At 47.2% G+C, this 15,293-nt stretch overlaps 1 protein-coding gene across 1 annotated transcript in view; it reads right to left on the bottom strand.

Annotated features, from left to right (window-relative positions):
• The window catches only part of TTC27 (tetratricopeptide repeat domain 27), a 1,631,130-nt gene that overhangs the window by 178,355 nt on the left and 1,437,482 nt on the right, over positions 1 to 15,293 (bottom strand). Inside the window, exon 15 of the mRNA XM_085612184.1 lies at positions 14,866 to 14,918. Within this exon, the coding sequence (XP_085468310.1) occupies positions 14,866 to 14,918 (53 nt within the window). The remainder of the gene's footprint in view (positions 1 to 14,865; positions 14,919 to 15,293) is intronic.

Here is a 15,293-nt window from a genome sequence, read left to right as displayed (position 1 = left end):
CTGAGCCAGGTATCGGTGTGTAGCTGCCTAAGTTGGTCCAAAAGAGGTTTGGGTATCCCCCATCCTTCCAGTTTTTGCCAGAGCTTCGTACGGTCTACATGATCGAAGGCTGCTGTGTAGTCTATAAAGCAAAGAAATAGGGGATATTTTCCCACTTTTGCTGCATCCATTAACAAGGTTAGTGCCATGATATTGGTTGTGGTGCCTAAGCCTTGATAGAACCCAGTTTGGGTTGATGGGTCTATGTGATTTTCTGAAGCCCAGGAAGATAATTCATCCAGGATTGTCCCAGCGTAATATTTAGCCTCAATGTCAATAAGGGTGATCAGCCGGTAGTTGTTCGGAGTATTGCTTTCACCCTGTTTATAGATTGGGCAGATAATTGATCGTCTCCAGGACTCTGGAATTATGGCCGTACTGATTACATTCCTAAAGACTAGTACCTTACTCCAAAATTCCGCGCCATGTTTATACAACATTGGGGGTATGCAATTGGGGCCGGGGGATCCTGCAGGTCTGTCCCTGGCTATCTGTTTCATTATCTGCGATGCTGATGGACTGCTTTGCTGCTCTGTTGCAATTATTGGGCAGAATGTGCCTATTAATAATTCTGTCCCCTGTTGTTGTTGTACTAACGTGGGGTGATCGCTTTGCTCTATAGTTGCGAGGTTCTGAGTTGTTACTTCCCTGTTGGGACCATCAGTACTTGCGTTCCCCCGATGTTTAGTGACAGCATCATCATTTTGCTCTTTTCCACTGAAGTGGTTGAACAGATAATCAATCCAAACGGCCTCGGTTATGTCAGAATTCATACCGGATTGATTGGGCCGCTGTAGTGTGTTAACTGTAAGCCAAAACTTGGCACTATTGTTTTGTTTTGAATCATGGAGCAATATGCCAATAGTTCGTCATCATTGGTTCTTGTTTCCCCCATTTCCTTCACTTTATTAGTGCCTTCGATTCTCAGAGGGTACGTTGCAAGCTCAAGTCTTGTGGTAATTTACGTAGTCGCCTTAAAATTTGATTTCTGGTGTACTTGAGGTTTTTTTTTTTTAGACTATTCGCCATCCTAATTTGGGCGACCACCATGTTCCTCCGCTTTGGCCCTGTCCTAGTTGCAAGTTTGTCTCCAAGAGTTGTGATTCGATTTTCCCAAGTTTTCAATGGTTGGACTGATAAGTCCTTCCCTTGGTTGTATAGATCTTTGGCAGTTGCTGATATTGCCTCTATATTGCTGGGATTGCAGCTTATTCGTTTGAGGTTTATGATTTCTTCAGAGCTGATGGTTTTACACACCTCTAAAACAAGGGTTGAATTTGCTTTTAGTCTCACTTCTTGGGGAAGGTGGTCGCTGAATTTGTTGTTGCCTATTCTAAAGGAGGCGATTTTATTGAACAATGTAAGAGGTATAAGAGTTATAAAGGTGAAATCTTAATGAGAGGATAGTTTGGACGAATGGTATGTGGCAACTGGTGGATTGTCCCCCTCAAAGCGGCCATTTAGTGCTCTCAAATTTAGGTACTCTAGTTCCTGGAGCAGGTACTTTGAGCATCTTGTTGTTTATTAATTTTTGAAAGGCCCTGTGTTGGTATTCCCCAGGAAACAGTTAGATCTTGCGTTGAGTCCTCTTCTTGGTGCATATTGAAGTCGCCCGCCATAATAATATGGTTGGTGTCCTCTTCTTCCATTACTCTTTTTAGTTCGGCGACCAACTCCTTAGCTTCTTTTAATTTTTGTTTAGGATGCACATAAACATTAATTGTTATTACTTTCTGGTGGATCTGTTTGAACTTGAGCGTTACTATTGCAGCCTGAATGCAACTTGGAGGTGCAATATGTACCGTTACGGGTGAGATTTCTCCTATTATATTTATTATTGTGGCTAGATGTGGTAAGCATGCTTTGTCAATTTGACCGTGCTGATGTTATTGTTCGCTGTATGTGCATCCAATTGTCGGTTGTCGGCAAATGAGTTGGGTCGGAGTGTCCACGGGCTGTATTCATTGTGATGGCCTTTGTATCCATTGTGAGAGTACCTGGAGTACTGCTCCTAGCTCCTTTTAGGACTGAAGTGGTCATTGTATTTTTACCTTTAATATCTGTACTTAAGAAAGGTGTTCTGTAGAGTGGTTTTGGGTCTCTCTTCAATTTTATACCCCAATTACGGCATCTATTTTTTTCCTGCATGATTTTATTTGCTATCTCAAGAGAATTCCATCTTGTTTTGGCTGCTTCTGGGCCTAACAGGTTGTTATTAGGTAAAAATTCTATGGAAAGCAAGTTGATGGAGCTAGTGTTGGCCAGGCTCGGGATGGAGTGTAAGAGCCTTAGTACGTTCCCTCTATTTAATATGTCCGCTCTACCTCGGGATTTGCACTCTGGGAAGAATATGATGGTGTCGGACGAGTTACTTACTTCGGTAACAATGTATCTGGTAGAGACACAGTCTAGCCGTAGATTCCTTAACTTAGAATATCCCCAGGCGACAAACTGGATCAGGAAAACTTTCTACAGCAGCACCTCTGCGCGCCGGGAGCGGCGCCGCACGGCTCCGTCTTGACGTCGTCCACGGAGCCATATAAGCCCCTACCGGCGCCCTGACGTCAGTTTTCGTCGGAGAAACTTTTCCGCGCCACAACGCGGAACCACCAACAACAACTGTGAGAGTATGGGAACAGTGTGCGAAAAGGATGAAAAAAGAAAATAAATTTAATGGCAGCACCATAAAGGACAGTGCTAGGCACTGTATACTGAAAAATAGTGAAGGGAAAGAGCAGAGCCCCACTCTGAGCAGCAACCCCGCAAAAGCGAAGGCTAAACCCTCCCCGGAGGCAGAAGAAGATGTGAAAAAACATCATGGCAGACGACAGAAAGTCTGCAATCACAATATGTAACTGTGAAGGACAAAAAGTCCGGAACACATGAGCATTGACAATCCACCACAAGTCGGCACCAGAAAGGGACGTTGTTTCCCCTGTAAGAGACCTATAGACTGAGGCAGAGCCAATAGACTTCAAACAAATGGACTGCAGGGGACGTAAGAGACCCCCAGGTGTTTGAGAAAAAAGGGGGAGGGGAGAACATGGGTAGACCCCACACAGGACGACCCAGGGCGTAGGGATATAAAAGGACATGACACATGAGCATACCGCCCAATCACGAGAATGGGGGGAGTAGAGCAAGCAAAACAGAATGAAACATCCCGTTGAGAAGTGAAGTGAAAGAGGTCACCCCGCAGAAAGACAAAGCCACCCGGAGGGAGGCGAATGTAGAAAACCCAACCTGAAAAGGTCCTCACAGAACGGGGAGGATGGGCAGGCGTTAAGGAATCTGCGGCTTGACTGTGTCTCTACCAGATACATCGTTACCGAAGGTAAGTAACTCGTCCATCTGATAGAGACATCTAGCCGTAGATTCCTTAACTAAGAATAGATACCGAAGCATATCCATAGAGGAGGCGGGTCTGCGACTGAACCCCACCAAGTTCTTAGAGAGAACTCAGCCGTCAACAAGGTGACGAAACACAGTGGGGACAGTAATGCCAGCGCAGCCAACACTAGACCACGAAGCTCTAAAAAGAGAAGAAAACAATGAGAGGCAAAGTCACCACAAGCCGTCAAAGAACAGCACGAACAACCCCGTGTGTATACCGGGGTGAGAGAAAGAAAGCACAGAGCCAAAAATGCTGGTGTGGAAATGAGAGTTCATTGGCTTCGTAAAGAAGATAAACGGAGCCTAGGGTCCGATGAATCGGCGGGATCCGATGTGTCGACAGGATGCAAGACCCAGAGAGAGGAAAAAACGGTATGACAGAGTCAACGCATACCGGTTGAGTATGCACAACAGTGGAAAAAGCACTGTTGAACCTGCACTAGCTAAGTTACGTGGTGCATCATTGGCAGGATGCTGACCCACGGCCAGAAAGTGCTGTGTACCAGAAACACAAGACACTCCAGTACTCAGTCGCTCCTTCACAGAGACATGTGAGAGGGCGGATGATAACAAGCAGAAGCACCCAGAACAGGACCACAGTAAGACTGGTATTCATGTGGAAGACAGGAATACACATAAGCATACAGTGTGGATGGAAGAACCACACCAAGAATAGGGAAATCCCCCTGTAGGGTAGCATGAGCAGCCCAGATGTGAAGGACGCAACACCAGGTAGGCAACCGGCAAAAAGTGGCCTCCAGCAAGCCAGACACACACACAAGAGCTCGCCCCATGAGCAGACCGGGACGAAGACTACGGATACCCCAGCAAGGAACGCTGCCTGCGCGACCCAGCTGTGGGAAGAGCACAGAGCAGATATATATTTAGAAATATACACATCTAAAAAGAATGTGTTCCATAAAACAAGGCAAGGGTATGCCATAAGTACCAACAGTCATGTTGAAGCAGAGTTGGACAGGACAATGTCCAGATCCGTAAGCGACATCAGCCGCCTGTCCGGGCGGAGCCAATGTCCCCCACTAGCCAGATAAGGAGATGGAGCAGGACACGAAAGTGGGAACAGTCAGGACCAACGTAATGGCCAGGGATGAACAGACAAGACCACCCAAGAAAGCAAGTATCCTGAAGTGAACACTGCCCCTGAGAGTGTTACAGCAGGAACCCAAAGCATAAGCATGGAAAACACCTGTGCGGAAAGCAGCAGAGAAATAGGAAAAACTCCTGTTTGGGAAGTGCCCAGAAAATGAGGGCACAAGGCAGTGTATAGCATAGACGTACATGGCAAAGACACCACCGCCTATAGACAAACCCAGACAGGGATGAAGTACGAGAAAGCATTACCCATCCCGGAGAGTGGAGGGTAGAACCAGTCACCGCAGAAGAGGAAAAAAGAACGCAGGCACCCCATGATAGCGCACATACCAGGGTGCACCCACACTATGCGCAAACACTGAAGAAGTGTGCCGTGCAGCGGCTCTGCCCTTGCACTATATGATGGCAGGGCGTCAACCGCGGAAGAACTGTCCCGGAACAGAACAGAACAAGGGGTCCCAAGGGACAGAGGCTGGAGAAAAGAAGAGCAGCCAACATGGACAAAGAGGAGCACAGCGAAGCTGAAAAACGCCCCTGGGAAAGGCAGGCGAGGCAGAAGCCTCACGGTAGGGAACCTCTACTGATGCGTCGAAGTACTACAGACAACCGTAGATCCCCAACCCTAACTGAAAGTGTAATAGAGCGACGCCAACCTGTGGGTCGCATAACAGCAGAAAGAGAGGACAGACTGATCCACAGAAATAGCTCTGTGAGGAAAACTCCACAGGAGCGTACCAAGCCTTCCTCGTAGAAAGGCAGTGTAGTATCCTGGCACAAAGCAGGTTAGAAAGTCATCAGCATTTCTCTTGGGAACGAAGTAGCACACGATGAATGCTGATGACTTTCTAACCTGCTTTGTGTCTGTGATGTTGTCGTCCACGAAGTCATATTTAAAGAAGATGAGAGAGACTAACACAAACCAAACCCATCTTCCCTTCCAAGGATAGGGACAGAACAGGCAGCTACACAATAGCCAGCAAATACCCCACATAGGGTAAATCTTAACCCCAGCAAGGGGAGTTCCTCTTGAGATAAGCTCACAGCCAGAGGACTGAATGGAAGGCAGAACCAGCTGACCAGCTGTACTGAACAAAGGCAAACACGGCGGAGTAGCCACCTAGACCATCTGGGTATTACGTCATGAACCCAGGGTCCAAAACAAACAAGGCAATGCTGCCTATGCACAAGAAAAGATAGGCCACAAGGGAGAAAGCCAGGCCGCAAGGACCAGAAAATCACGGGAGAGCAGACATGAGGCGGGAGACTGCTAAATCAGCATGGCAGTCAAAAAGGTCCACGCCATTGAATGGCAGATCCCAAAGAGCGTCCCGAACATTGTCGGGAAAACGACTATCGTGCAGCCATGCACGGTGGCGCATAGCAACTGAACGGGCCATTGCCCTGCCCACAGAGTCAGCAGCGTCCAGGGCCGACCGAAGGGAAAATTAGCCCATTCTCCGGCCATCAAGAAGAAAGCGATGCAAGTCAGCCCGGGGCCCTTCTGGGTGAGAAGGAAGAAGGAGCTCAACCGAGTCCCAAAGGGCAAAGGAAGAACGTGCGAACAGGCAAGACGTGTTCAAGGCATGCCTGCACTGGCGGAGGCAAAAATGTGGCAACCACATGTCTCCAGCCGCTGAGACTCCCTAGTGGGAGGTAGCGATGACAGAGTGGAAAAAGGCTGCAAAGCAAAAGCCGCCTGGACAACCAGACCCTGAGCTCTAGGGTGAAGGGACAAGCAGACAGGATCGTCTGGGGCAGAGTGATGCCGGCGAGCAATGGCCCGATCAACAGGGTCACCAGAGGAGGGCCGTGCCCAGGTACCAAGCAGGATGTCAAACAAAGACCCACCAAGGGGCAGCAAGGCTCCACGTCCACAGCTCCCTGCGGAGCATATCCAGTAAAGGATCAGAGAGCAGGGAAAGCGCAGGGGGCTGCAGGTGAAGAATATCCGCCGCCCTGTCAACAGCCCTTTCAAAACCCGCACTAGCCTCGGTCGCCATTCTGGTGGGTGACTACAAACCATCGGTTGGGGACAGTTGGAGGCTAACTCGTCCACTAGACAGTAAAGGTGGAGGAGCCTGAGGTTGATCCAAAGGTCATGGAATGCTAGGCACCTATAACAAGGGGCACTGAAACGACCCTGGGCACGGTGAGCCCAGAGGGATCTCATTCTCCTGTAACAGAGGAGCCGTAGGCGCCGTCGCCGGTGTCGAGAACCTCCAGAGGGGACTCGATCTGGGCGCGGACCGACTGTGACCCGACCTCCACCAGCGGGGAGGAAAGAGGTCAACAGGGCGTCGAACTCGATGCCGCAGCCGACGTCAGCGCAGGAAGCCACAAGGGGCTATGCGACCACGGGATGGGGGGGCTGGACTGATGACTGGGATGCCCCTCCGGGCCGTGTCCCATTGACGTCGTATCGACTTCGGAACCGGAGTTGATGCACGCAGCTGGCACCGAGGACGAATCCACCGGCGAAGACCCGACATGAGTGCCTTCCTCCTCTGTGGGACCCGAAGGCGCACCAGGGAGAGGGGGTGACCCAAAGAAACACAGGAGAGCCTTTGAATAGGCCTCCATTTGGGTCCTTGTCACTCAGACACCCGGGAAGGGTGGGTATGGGGGAGACGACTTCTGGGCGCCTGTGCCTGGCAAAGACCGAGAACAGCGACATTTGCCGCATGCAGGTCTCACACGCTTTAAAGCCCGAAGGCATCGCACACTGTTCGCACACTGTTCCGTGACGCCGAAGGTGTCGAGAAGGCCCGAAAAACAGGCCAAGGAACCCTGGTTTTCCGATTTCAGCGTTGGGACGCGGAAATGAAGAAAACTGATGCCAGCACGCCGGGAGGGGCTTATATGGCTCCGCTGACGTCACGTCCGTGGACAATGTCAGGGCGGAGCCATGTGGCGCTGCCCCCGGTGCGCAGAGGTCCTGCTGCGGAAAGTTTTCCGGATTTAGTCTGACGCCTGGGGATATTCTAAGTTAAGGAATCTGCGGCTAGATGTCTCTATCAGATTGTATCCTCAACCTCTGGTGGTTCCAAATTCTGGGTTGGGGTTCCGTCAATAGTGATTGCTGTGTAGGTCTGAGACCTCCGTTGAACATTGTTGATGTTATTTGTTCCACAGTTGGCAATATTTTGGGGGTTTGGTGATGAATCAGTTGGTATCCAGATTTTATCTTGCGTATTTAGCTCATTGACATTCGTCAAAGGTTACAATGGACTCTTTATGGCTACCCTGCGGGTCGTTTCCCAACTTCAGCCTTAAATTTTGGACCCCGTCGGTGGGTTCGCTGGGAAATTGCGATGTTGTGGCTGGCTCTGTTCTTGCTCGAGCGGCCTCCTGGTCTTTATCATAAATTGATTAATTTTGAGTTAAGGCTCTAGTAGGCAACCTCCTAGTTGGTTCATGAGTTGATTCCAGGGTGTTGTTATCTCTTATTGTAAGATGTGGTCCCCGACCAATTCCTGTGTGATATTGGAACTTGAGGTAGGGTGCTCGGTTCCACCTGCAAAACCAGAAGTGGGGGTACTTTTAGTGGCTTCAAGATTAAATTCAAGTTCAGCTGAGATTGCCTGAAGCCGATTGTCAGCGTATTGGTTCAAAAAGGGATAACTTCTTGTTTCTTCCCTTCCTTTTTTGTTTGCGTCGGGTTTTCACTGGCAAGGTTTTATTTTCGACTGCTCTCGCTTGGGTTTTTCCCAAGGGCCCATTTCCGGCTGATAGGTGATCAGTGTTTTTTTATGACGTCTCCATGAGTCGGGGTTCAAATATTGTTTTTCCCTCCGTCAGCGACTCTCTGTTCGTGAAAGTATGGCATTTGTCGTTTGGTTTCAGGATGGACAGTAAGTCGCCTAGTATTTATGGTAGCGTAAGTAGTTTGTCAACTATTGGCGAGCAGGTGCATTCTTGTTGCGGTGTTTGCGCTTTGAAGACCACTTCTTGCCTTCGCTTTATTAGACCATTCAGATCGGCTAGCATCCTATCAATCCCTGAGGTGAAGTCTGCCAGGGTTTGAAGAACTTTAAGCTGGAGGTCCAATTTATGTGATTGATATTGAAGCACCGTTGCTGAGTATTGCATTGTACTTAGCATTGTGGACCAAACTGAATCTTTGTTTGTTTGTCCTGTGTCACTTCTCTCAGTACACGAGGAATTAGGGGGGACCTTGGGAGAGTTAGTTAAAGTGGGATTGCAATTAGTTAAAGTGGGATTGCAACAAGTTCCTCCCATTCTTGGGAGGCTAAAAATGACATGTCGCCATTTGATGTATGAGAGTCTTCGTATGGGGAACGGCAGGAAACGCGAGGGTACTGAGTTATCAAAATGTACACTAAGGGCCATCGGGGCTACTGAATTTTCAGCTAGTGTGATTGGTGGCTCTAAGGAGAACTATTTTTCGGTTGTAATGTTGAGTCCCTTGCTTTTTGATCTACCTGCTGGGCTGCTTCCGAGGAGAGAGCGGGGTGGAACTTAGGGTCAGGCCCAGTGTCTGATCCCTCTTGTTGTGGCGATTTTAAGATGTCAATGTCGAGATGACTCTCCACTTCCGGAGAGGGAGCTTGGTGGAAATTGGAGTCTAACCCAATGCTTGGTCCCCCTTTTTAGTGCAGTTAAAAACAGTCTGTCTCGGGGTGACTCTCCATTTCCACCTTGACGAGTTGCCGACTCCTTGAGGAATTCTGAAAATTTAATAAACTGGCCAAGGGGCTATCCAGAAGCTCCTGGGCTAACTCGTTGCCATCATGCCTTTTTTTAGCGTCATGTCTACCACTGCCACATTCTACGCCTTTAACTGACCCATTAGTATCTTCTCCCTTTGACAATACTTCAAAGTTTTGTTGAGTGGTAGCCAAATCTGTGCTGATGTTACTGCAGGATTTTTCATTTGAATAAATTAAAGGTTTAATCAGTTTCTTAAGGGCCGCAAAGTAAGCTCAGATCTCCTTGGTTGGAGTGGAGTTTGCAGTCCTTTTATGGTTCCCCTTTTGGAAAATATTGCTGTTCCGGGGTCTTTCAGGAAGGAACATTTCGTATATATTTTGGGCTGTAGGTTACATGGATTTCTTTTTTGAGGTGACCCCACGATGCTTATTAGTTCTTGACTGTGCAAGCCCAACTTCTGGAGAGCTGCAGTTCCAGTTGCAATTGCAATTAAGGAGTATTTTTTCTCCAGGCTTGGTATTTCGCTGTAATTCATACCTTTAAAGAGAGCACTGTCAGGGAAACAAGGGATTTGGCTGTCCATCGCTGTGTCGCTTGTTTTTTGTTGTTGTTCGCATTTCGTTAAGCGACTATCCGAGTCAGAGCCGAGAGCACCATTGTCCCTGCTCTCGCTCTCAGTTTTCCTCTTTATTGTTTTTAGTTTTGGTCTCGGTCTTATAGGGGTTTTGCTGACTCAGCCCGACCTCATGGATCATCCTGTTGGTCTATCTGCTATTCAAGTTCTCTATGTTGCCTTGGCCTTTGTTAAAGACTACCTGGAGCGCTCCCCTTCGTCCTGGAGACACCAGTATTCTGGCGGTAAATAGTTGACTAGTTGACGAGTTGGACGGCGCTGGTGTCGCTTCCAGTTGCCTGCAGCCTTAACTGATATATTTGACAGGTGGTGGTGACAGGTTATAATGGAGCGACTAGGAGATAGCCGATGAAAATAGCGCTGTATGGCAGATAGTGAACACTTCCCTTAATATATCGGTGGTTGCCGGATGCCGGGCCTTGTCTTAACTTGTATGTGCCGTTTTGTGGCGTGTCATGAGGCCCCAGGTCGGGGTTAATCATAGGCCGCTAGTTCAGTAGTTCAAATATAGTTAAGTAGACTGCAGTCTACAGACTTGCTACAGATTTGCTTACAGCACTTGATTACTCTTTTCCCTACAATAAGAGTATATCAGTAGGAGTATATCCAGCGGGATGGTTGATGGGGGCAGAGTCAAGCTTTATGCATAGTTGTGGATTCTGGTGAGAACACAGTCGCTGGCGGCACTGGCAAATACAGATGGGTGCAGCCAAACTTAAAATTGGAAGCTGTAATTAAAAAGCTGCATGCTGGAAGCTGCGAGCTTAGCTGGTGTGTCTATGAGCGGGATATCTGGCGAGCCACAAGCCGCACCCAGACCTAGCCGGACCACCTCCGCGGAATCACCGAGCGTGCACATAGCAGCCTCCCTAATGAAGGTCTGCGCTCATCCACACATAACACGCTCACCTGCTACCTTGAGGCTGGGGGCGGGTTGAGTCTCGCTGGCGGTAGTTTGCGACTCACGACCACCCTGTCTTGCCTCCTATCTTGCTTCCAGCCTCGGGTGGCCACGCAGGAGACGATTCGAGGGGGGGAACTGCGGCACTTTTCCACCTCTCGCCGCAGGGGGACTGCTATCAAAGGAACCTCAGGGATCCAAAGGTCGGTGGGTCCGTAGGTGCAAACCAGGGTTGCAGGAGTGTCGGGTCTAGGTCCGGATAACGGGGGGGGGGGGGGGATGGGGGTGTCCAATAAGGTGATGGCTTTCTCCGCCTCTCATCACCTCACCTTCTCGCTACAACCTCAACACAACCTCCACTGCCGGCTGCTGCTGCACATATTCCGTATTGCCTAATCGTGTTCGGCACTACCTAGAAAAACATCCTTTGTGAGAAACCATAGAGGTGGATCTTATGTAGTTTAAAACTGTGTAGGTTGCAACATTCTGGCATTTTTCATGCAGTTTGAAAGAGTGGCGTGGCCAGAAGAGTAAGCTGCTGCCGTAGTCCAAATTTTCAGTTGGTAGGGCATCATTTGAGGCCTCAACAGATTTGATGTGGAACTGGCGTTAAGTAAGTTGAGAACGTAGGAAGGGGCAGAAGTAGAATGTTGTGGTGAAGGTTCAGAACCTGACTTTGCTATCAAAATGAATGTAGACTAAGGACAGAGAGAGAACAATGGAGGGTGGGTGATGTTTTCCTTAAGCAGACGGCTAAACATCTGGCAGTGTGCAGCATTCTGGCATCAATTGTCAATGAGTCAGTCAGTCATACAAATATAGAATGAGTCTCAGAAGGAGGATGGAATGAGTCTCAGAAGGAGGGTAAGGAGAAGTTTTGTGTCCAAATAGAAAAGGTCATAAGCGTATCCAAATGGAAAGATGGTGTCAATAAGAGAGGCTGTTTATAAGAAGTATGATGCAGGGCCAGAGACTTGGTGTATTAATCTGAGGGGCTGAAAGACACAACTATGCAGCAAAAAAAGTAGAAAGACCAGAATAGTCTTAGGCATGTGACACTCAAGTTTCACATCTTGGTCAGGATCAATGTTATCAAAGGCAGCAAGGAGATCAAGGATGATGAGTACGGAAAAGAGATGGTGGTGGTGTGTAAAAGGTGAAAGGTACGACAAGTGGGTTAGAGTTGCCTTGAAGGATTGCATTTCAAGATGCTGGATTGGTAGGGACAGCACTAGTAGTGCTGAATGTTTATGGAAAGAAACAGTGAGTTGATGATGACATGATATAATTACATGAGAGAACCCGGAGATTTGGAGTAAGATTTAGTATTTGCAATTCATAAGAGCATGAACCATTTGAGGCAAGGGATAATTTCCATTTTAGGAGAAAAGTCATCATAACCCAAATGGCAAGGGGATTCCACAAAGAATATGTACACAATTATAGGATTCCACAAGGCTAGACTTGTAGGTAATTTGAGAGTACCATCCAGTAAAATAAGTTTCTGAGTTTGTGAATGGGCATGCCTGGTTGCAGGCGACATTTTATGTTAGTTATATTTATTAAGCACAAACGAATCACCCCTGAAGCGGTCTCTCGGCTCTGGAGGACTTTAAAACAGGACCACAATCTAAGCAAGGAGTTAAAAGAGCAAGGTTTTGAGGAGTTTCTTGAATTGTGCCAGGTCCGAACAGGATCGAATGAACGAGGGTAGTTTGTTCCAATGATAGGGTGCCAAATATGAAAAGGATCTGCCTCTGTGTCTAACAGTACGAATGCGGTGGGGCGAAATAATGATTGCCCTTCGGATCTAAGGTTACGTGTGGAAGTATAGAACTGTAACTTGTTCTGCAAATAGAGAGGCCCGTTCCCAAAAAGTGACTTGTGAACAAGACAGAGGAGTTTGAAAAGGGAGCGCTTTTTTTATCAGAAGGCAATGCAGAGATCTAACACTGAGCTCAGATGGAGAGCGGGGTGGCAGGTTGCAAATCAGGCGAGTAGCTTTGTTTTTTGTACCACCTCAAGTTTAGCATATAATGCTTCTTTTACAGCAACCATTAGGGCAATTGCATAATCCAGGCAACTTATAAGTGCCTGAAGTATGAATTTTCTGTACTGCAAGGCAGCCATAGGAAAGCTCCCCTGAGAAGGAGCATGATTCCGAAACAGGATCCAAAGATGTATTGACCTGATCTTTCATAGAGAAGACGTTATCAATAAATATTTACAGATTTCTAACTACCTTTTTAGGAGTATGGGTAGGAGATGAACCCAGTTCCAGAGGCCACCAATCAATAGACTAGAAAGAGGAAGCCTTTCATAAATGCAAGATTTCAGTCATTCCTGCTTTAAGTTGGAGGAACTGGAGGAAATCCAGAGGGCTATTTTTTCCATACATTCCCTGAAACTGATCTAGGTAGATTCAGGGTTTTCCCCCATGGTTATGATAAGTTGTGTGTCGTTCGCATATAACTTGGAACCCACAAGATTTTATCACTTGAGCCGGGGCAACATAAGATATTAAACAGTGTAGGGCTCAAAGATGATCTCTAGGGTACCCCCCTGTCCAGGGCCATGGTTCGAGAAGTAAAGAGGTCTAACTGGACTATATTGGTCTGATATTTTAGAAAGTTTTTCACCAACCCAGGGCTTTTCCACTGACCCCCTCCCCATCAGTCTTTGGACTAGAAATGAATGTGAGATTGTGTTGAGTGCTGCAGATATCAAAGGAGAAGTACATTGATCTATGGATACTATAGCTTCATTAAGGATTTGCTGGAAGTTGGTGAAGGGATACCGGGGGATGGAATTTCCAATCCTAGACAGTATCCCTGCACTAAATTGAAGCAATCGCATGTTTGTTGTCTAGAGTTGGGAAAAACCCCACAAATATGCTGTGCCTTATAGAGCAGGTAGAAATTGTCAGCAGGAGGGCTGTTTTGAGTCGAAGTGGTCAGGGAAGTGGGAGTGGGAGTGGCAATCCAGAAGGAGCACTGTGTACACCCCCACATGCTACAGGTGTCGGGAGGGAGCTGAGATGGTTCTGTCCGGGAAAGTAGTAGGGCAGCGTTGGGGGGAGGTGGGGGGGGGGGGAGCAGTAACAAATCCACAAAAAAAATTCCTTGCCGCTCACATGCCTGGTGTTGTTCTCCACCCAGCATTGCAGCTGGGTTGGAGAGATGTCAGTGTGCATGTTGGTTTGCCCGTCCTAAGATGGCCGGTCAAACCGGCATGCACACTGACAGCAGTGCCCACCACTCCTCGGCCTCCTCCTCACCGCTACTGTCGTCATGATGGTCTTGCCCCAAACAGAAACAGTTTTATTATCATTTGATTTTTTGTTTTCTTCTGTGGGCAGCTGTGGCGACGCTCGTCCACCACAGCAGAGGAGCCGCCACTGCCTCTCGCACTGCAGCTTTTAACTGGGTGTGCATACACACTCTGTGAAACCAGGCCTGGAAATACCAGGTCCGGACTTTGCAATCCCAGAAGCTCTGAACCAGGAGACAAGTTATCTCCATCCAGTTTCTGGTCTCAGTAAAAAATAGCTATTACACAAAATCATTTTTGGAAATGATTTTTGTACAGGTTTCTCTCGGATATACCCAGTGGGTTTTCATTTTGGTTAGAAGTGGGCATAAAAACCTAGGATTTGAGAGGATATAGATTCATGATACCAGGAGCGTTTCGTTTTCCTATTTCTCTTCATAGTCTTACACTAGAAATTACAGTCTGCAATTTAACACTTAAAGTGAATGGAAAAAAATCTCTTTCTATAAAACAATAAAATCTTCAAATCTGTGCAGGAGCCAATACATCTGGTAGTGACGACATTATTAAAGGCTCTACCCCTTCCTTCACCCACTACCAAGAGAATAATGTTTATTTAGGGACTTCACTTTTCTATAAGCACACTACCTCGAATTTTCACAGGAGTCCTAGTGCACATAAAATTACATATTTGGTTCATGATTCACATACATTTTTCTGCTGGTTGGCAAATCGAAAAACATGTTATTCGGGCCCGACAGCGATATTGTGTGAGAAAGAAAACAAGCAGGGCTATTTGTATATTTGCCAGTCAATTGTTGTCAAATGCATGTAAAATACGTACTTCTGTTTCAATCTGATATATGCGGTCGACAAATTGTTCCATGCCTCTGCGTTCTGCAAAATAAACACGAAAAGGTATAAAAATGCTTTAAATGGGTTACTGAAAGCTCCGTTAATCAAACTACTAATTAACACAGAACAATATTGCGTCATCTCTGCTGTGAGAAAAAATATGCACGCGCACACTTACGAATACATTACTGAAGAATCAATATTATCTTATCCTAGCACCTAAAAGAAGTTGTCAGTGGTTATCACACAAAAACCCCACACTGTCAGTGACTGACTGGATAAGGGAATCTAAATAATCTCTTGCATAACTAAATTTAAAAAAAAAAAAAAACACAGGAGTGCCTTATTAACTCCTATCTTGGGTTGAAAAACAAAAAGTAGTCTTATATAGTACCAGGTTAAACAGAATAATATGTT

This window comes from Triturus cristatus, chromosome 6 (genome assembly GCF_964204655.1).
Source record: "Triturus cristatus chromosome 6, aTriCri1.1, whole genome shotgun sequence".
Lineage (NCBI taxonomy): Eukaryota > Metazoa > Chordata > Amphibia > Caudata > Salamandridae > Triturus > Triturus cristatus.
The sequence above is the reverse complement of the archived record's forward strand: the minus strand, read 5'-3'. Positions and strand labels throughout refer to the sequence as shown.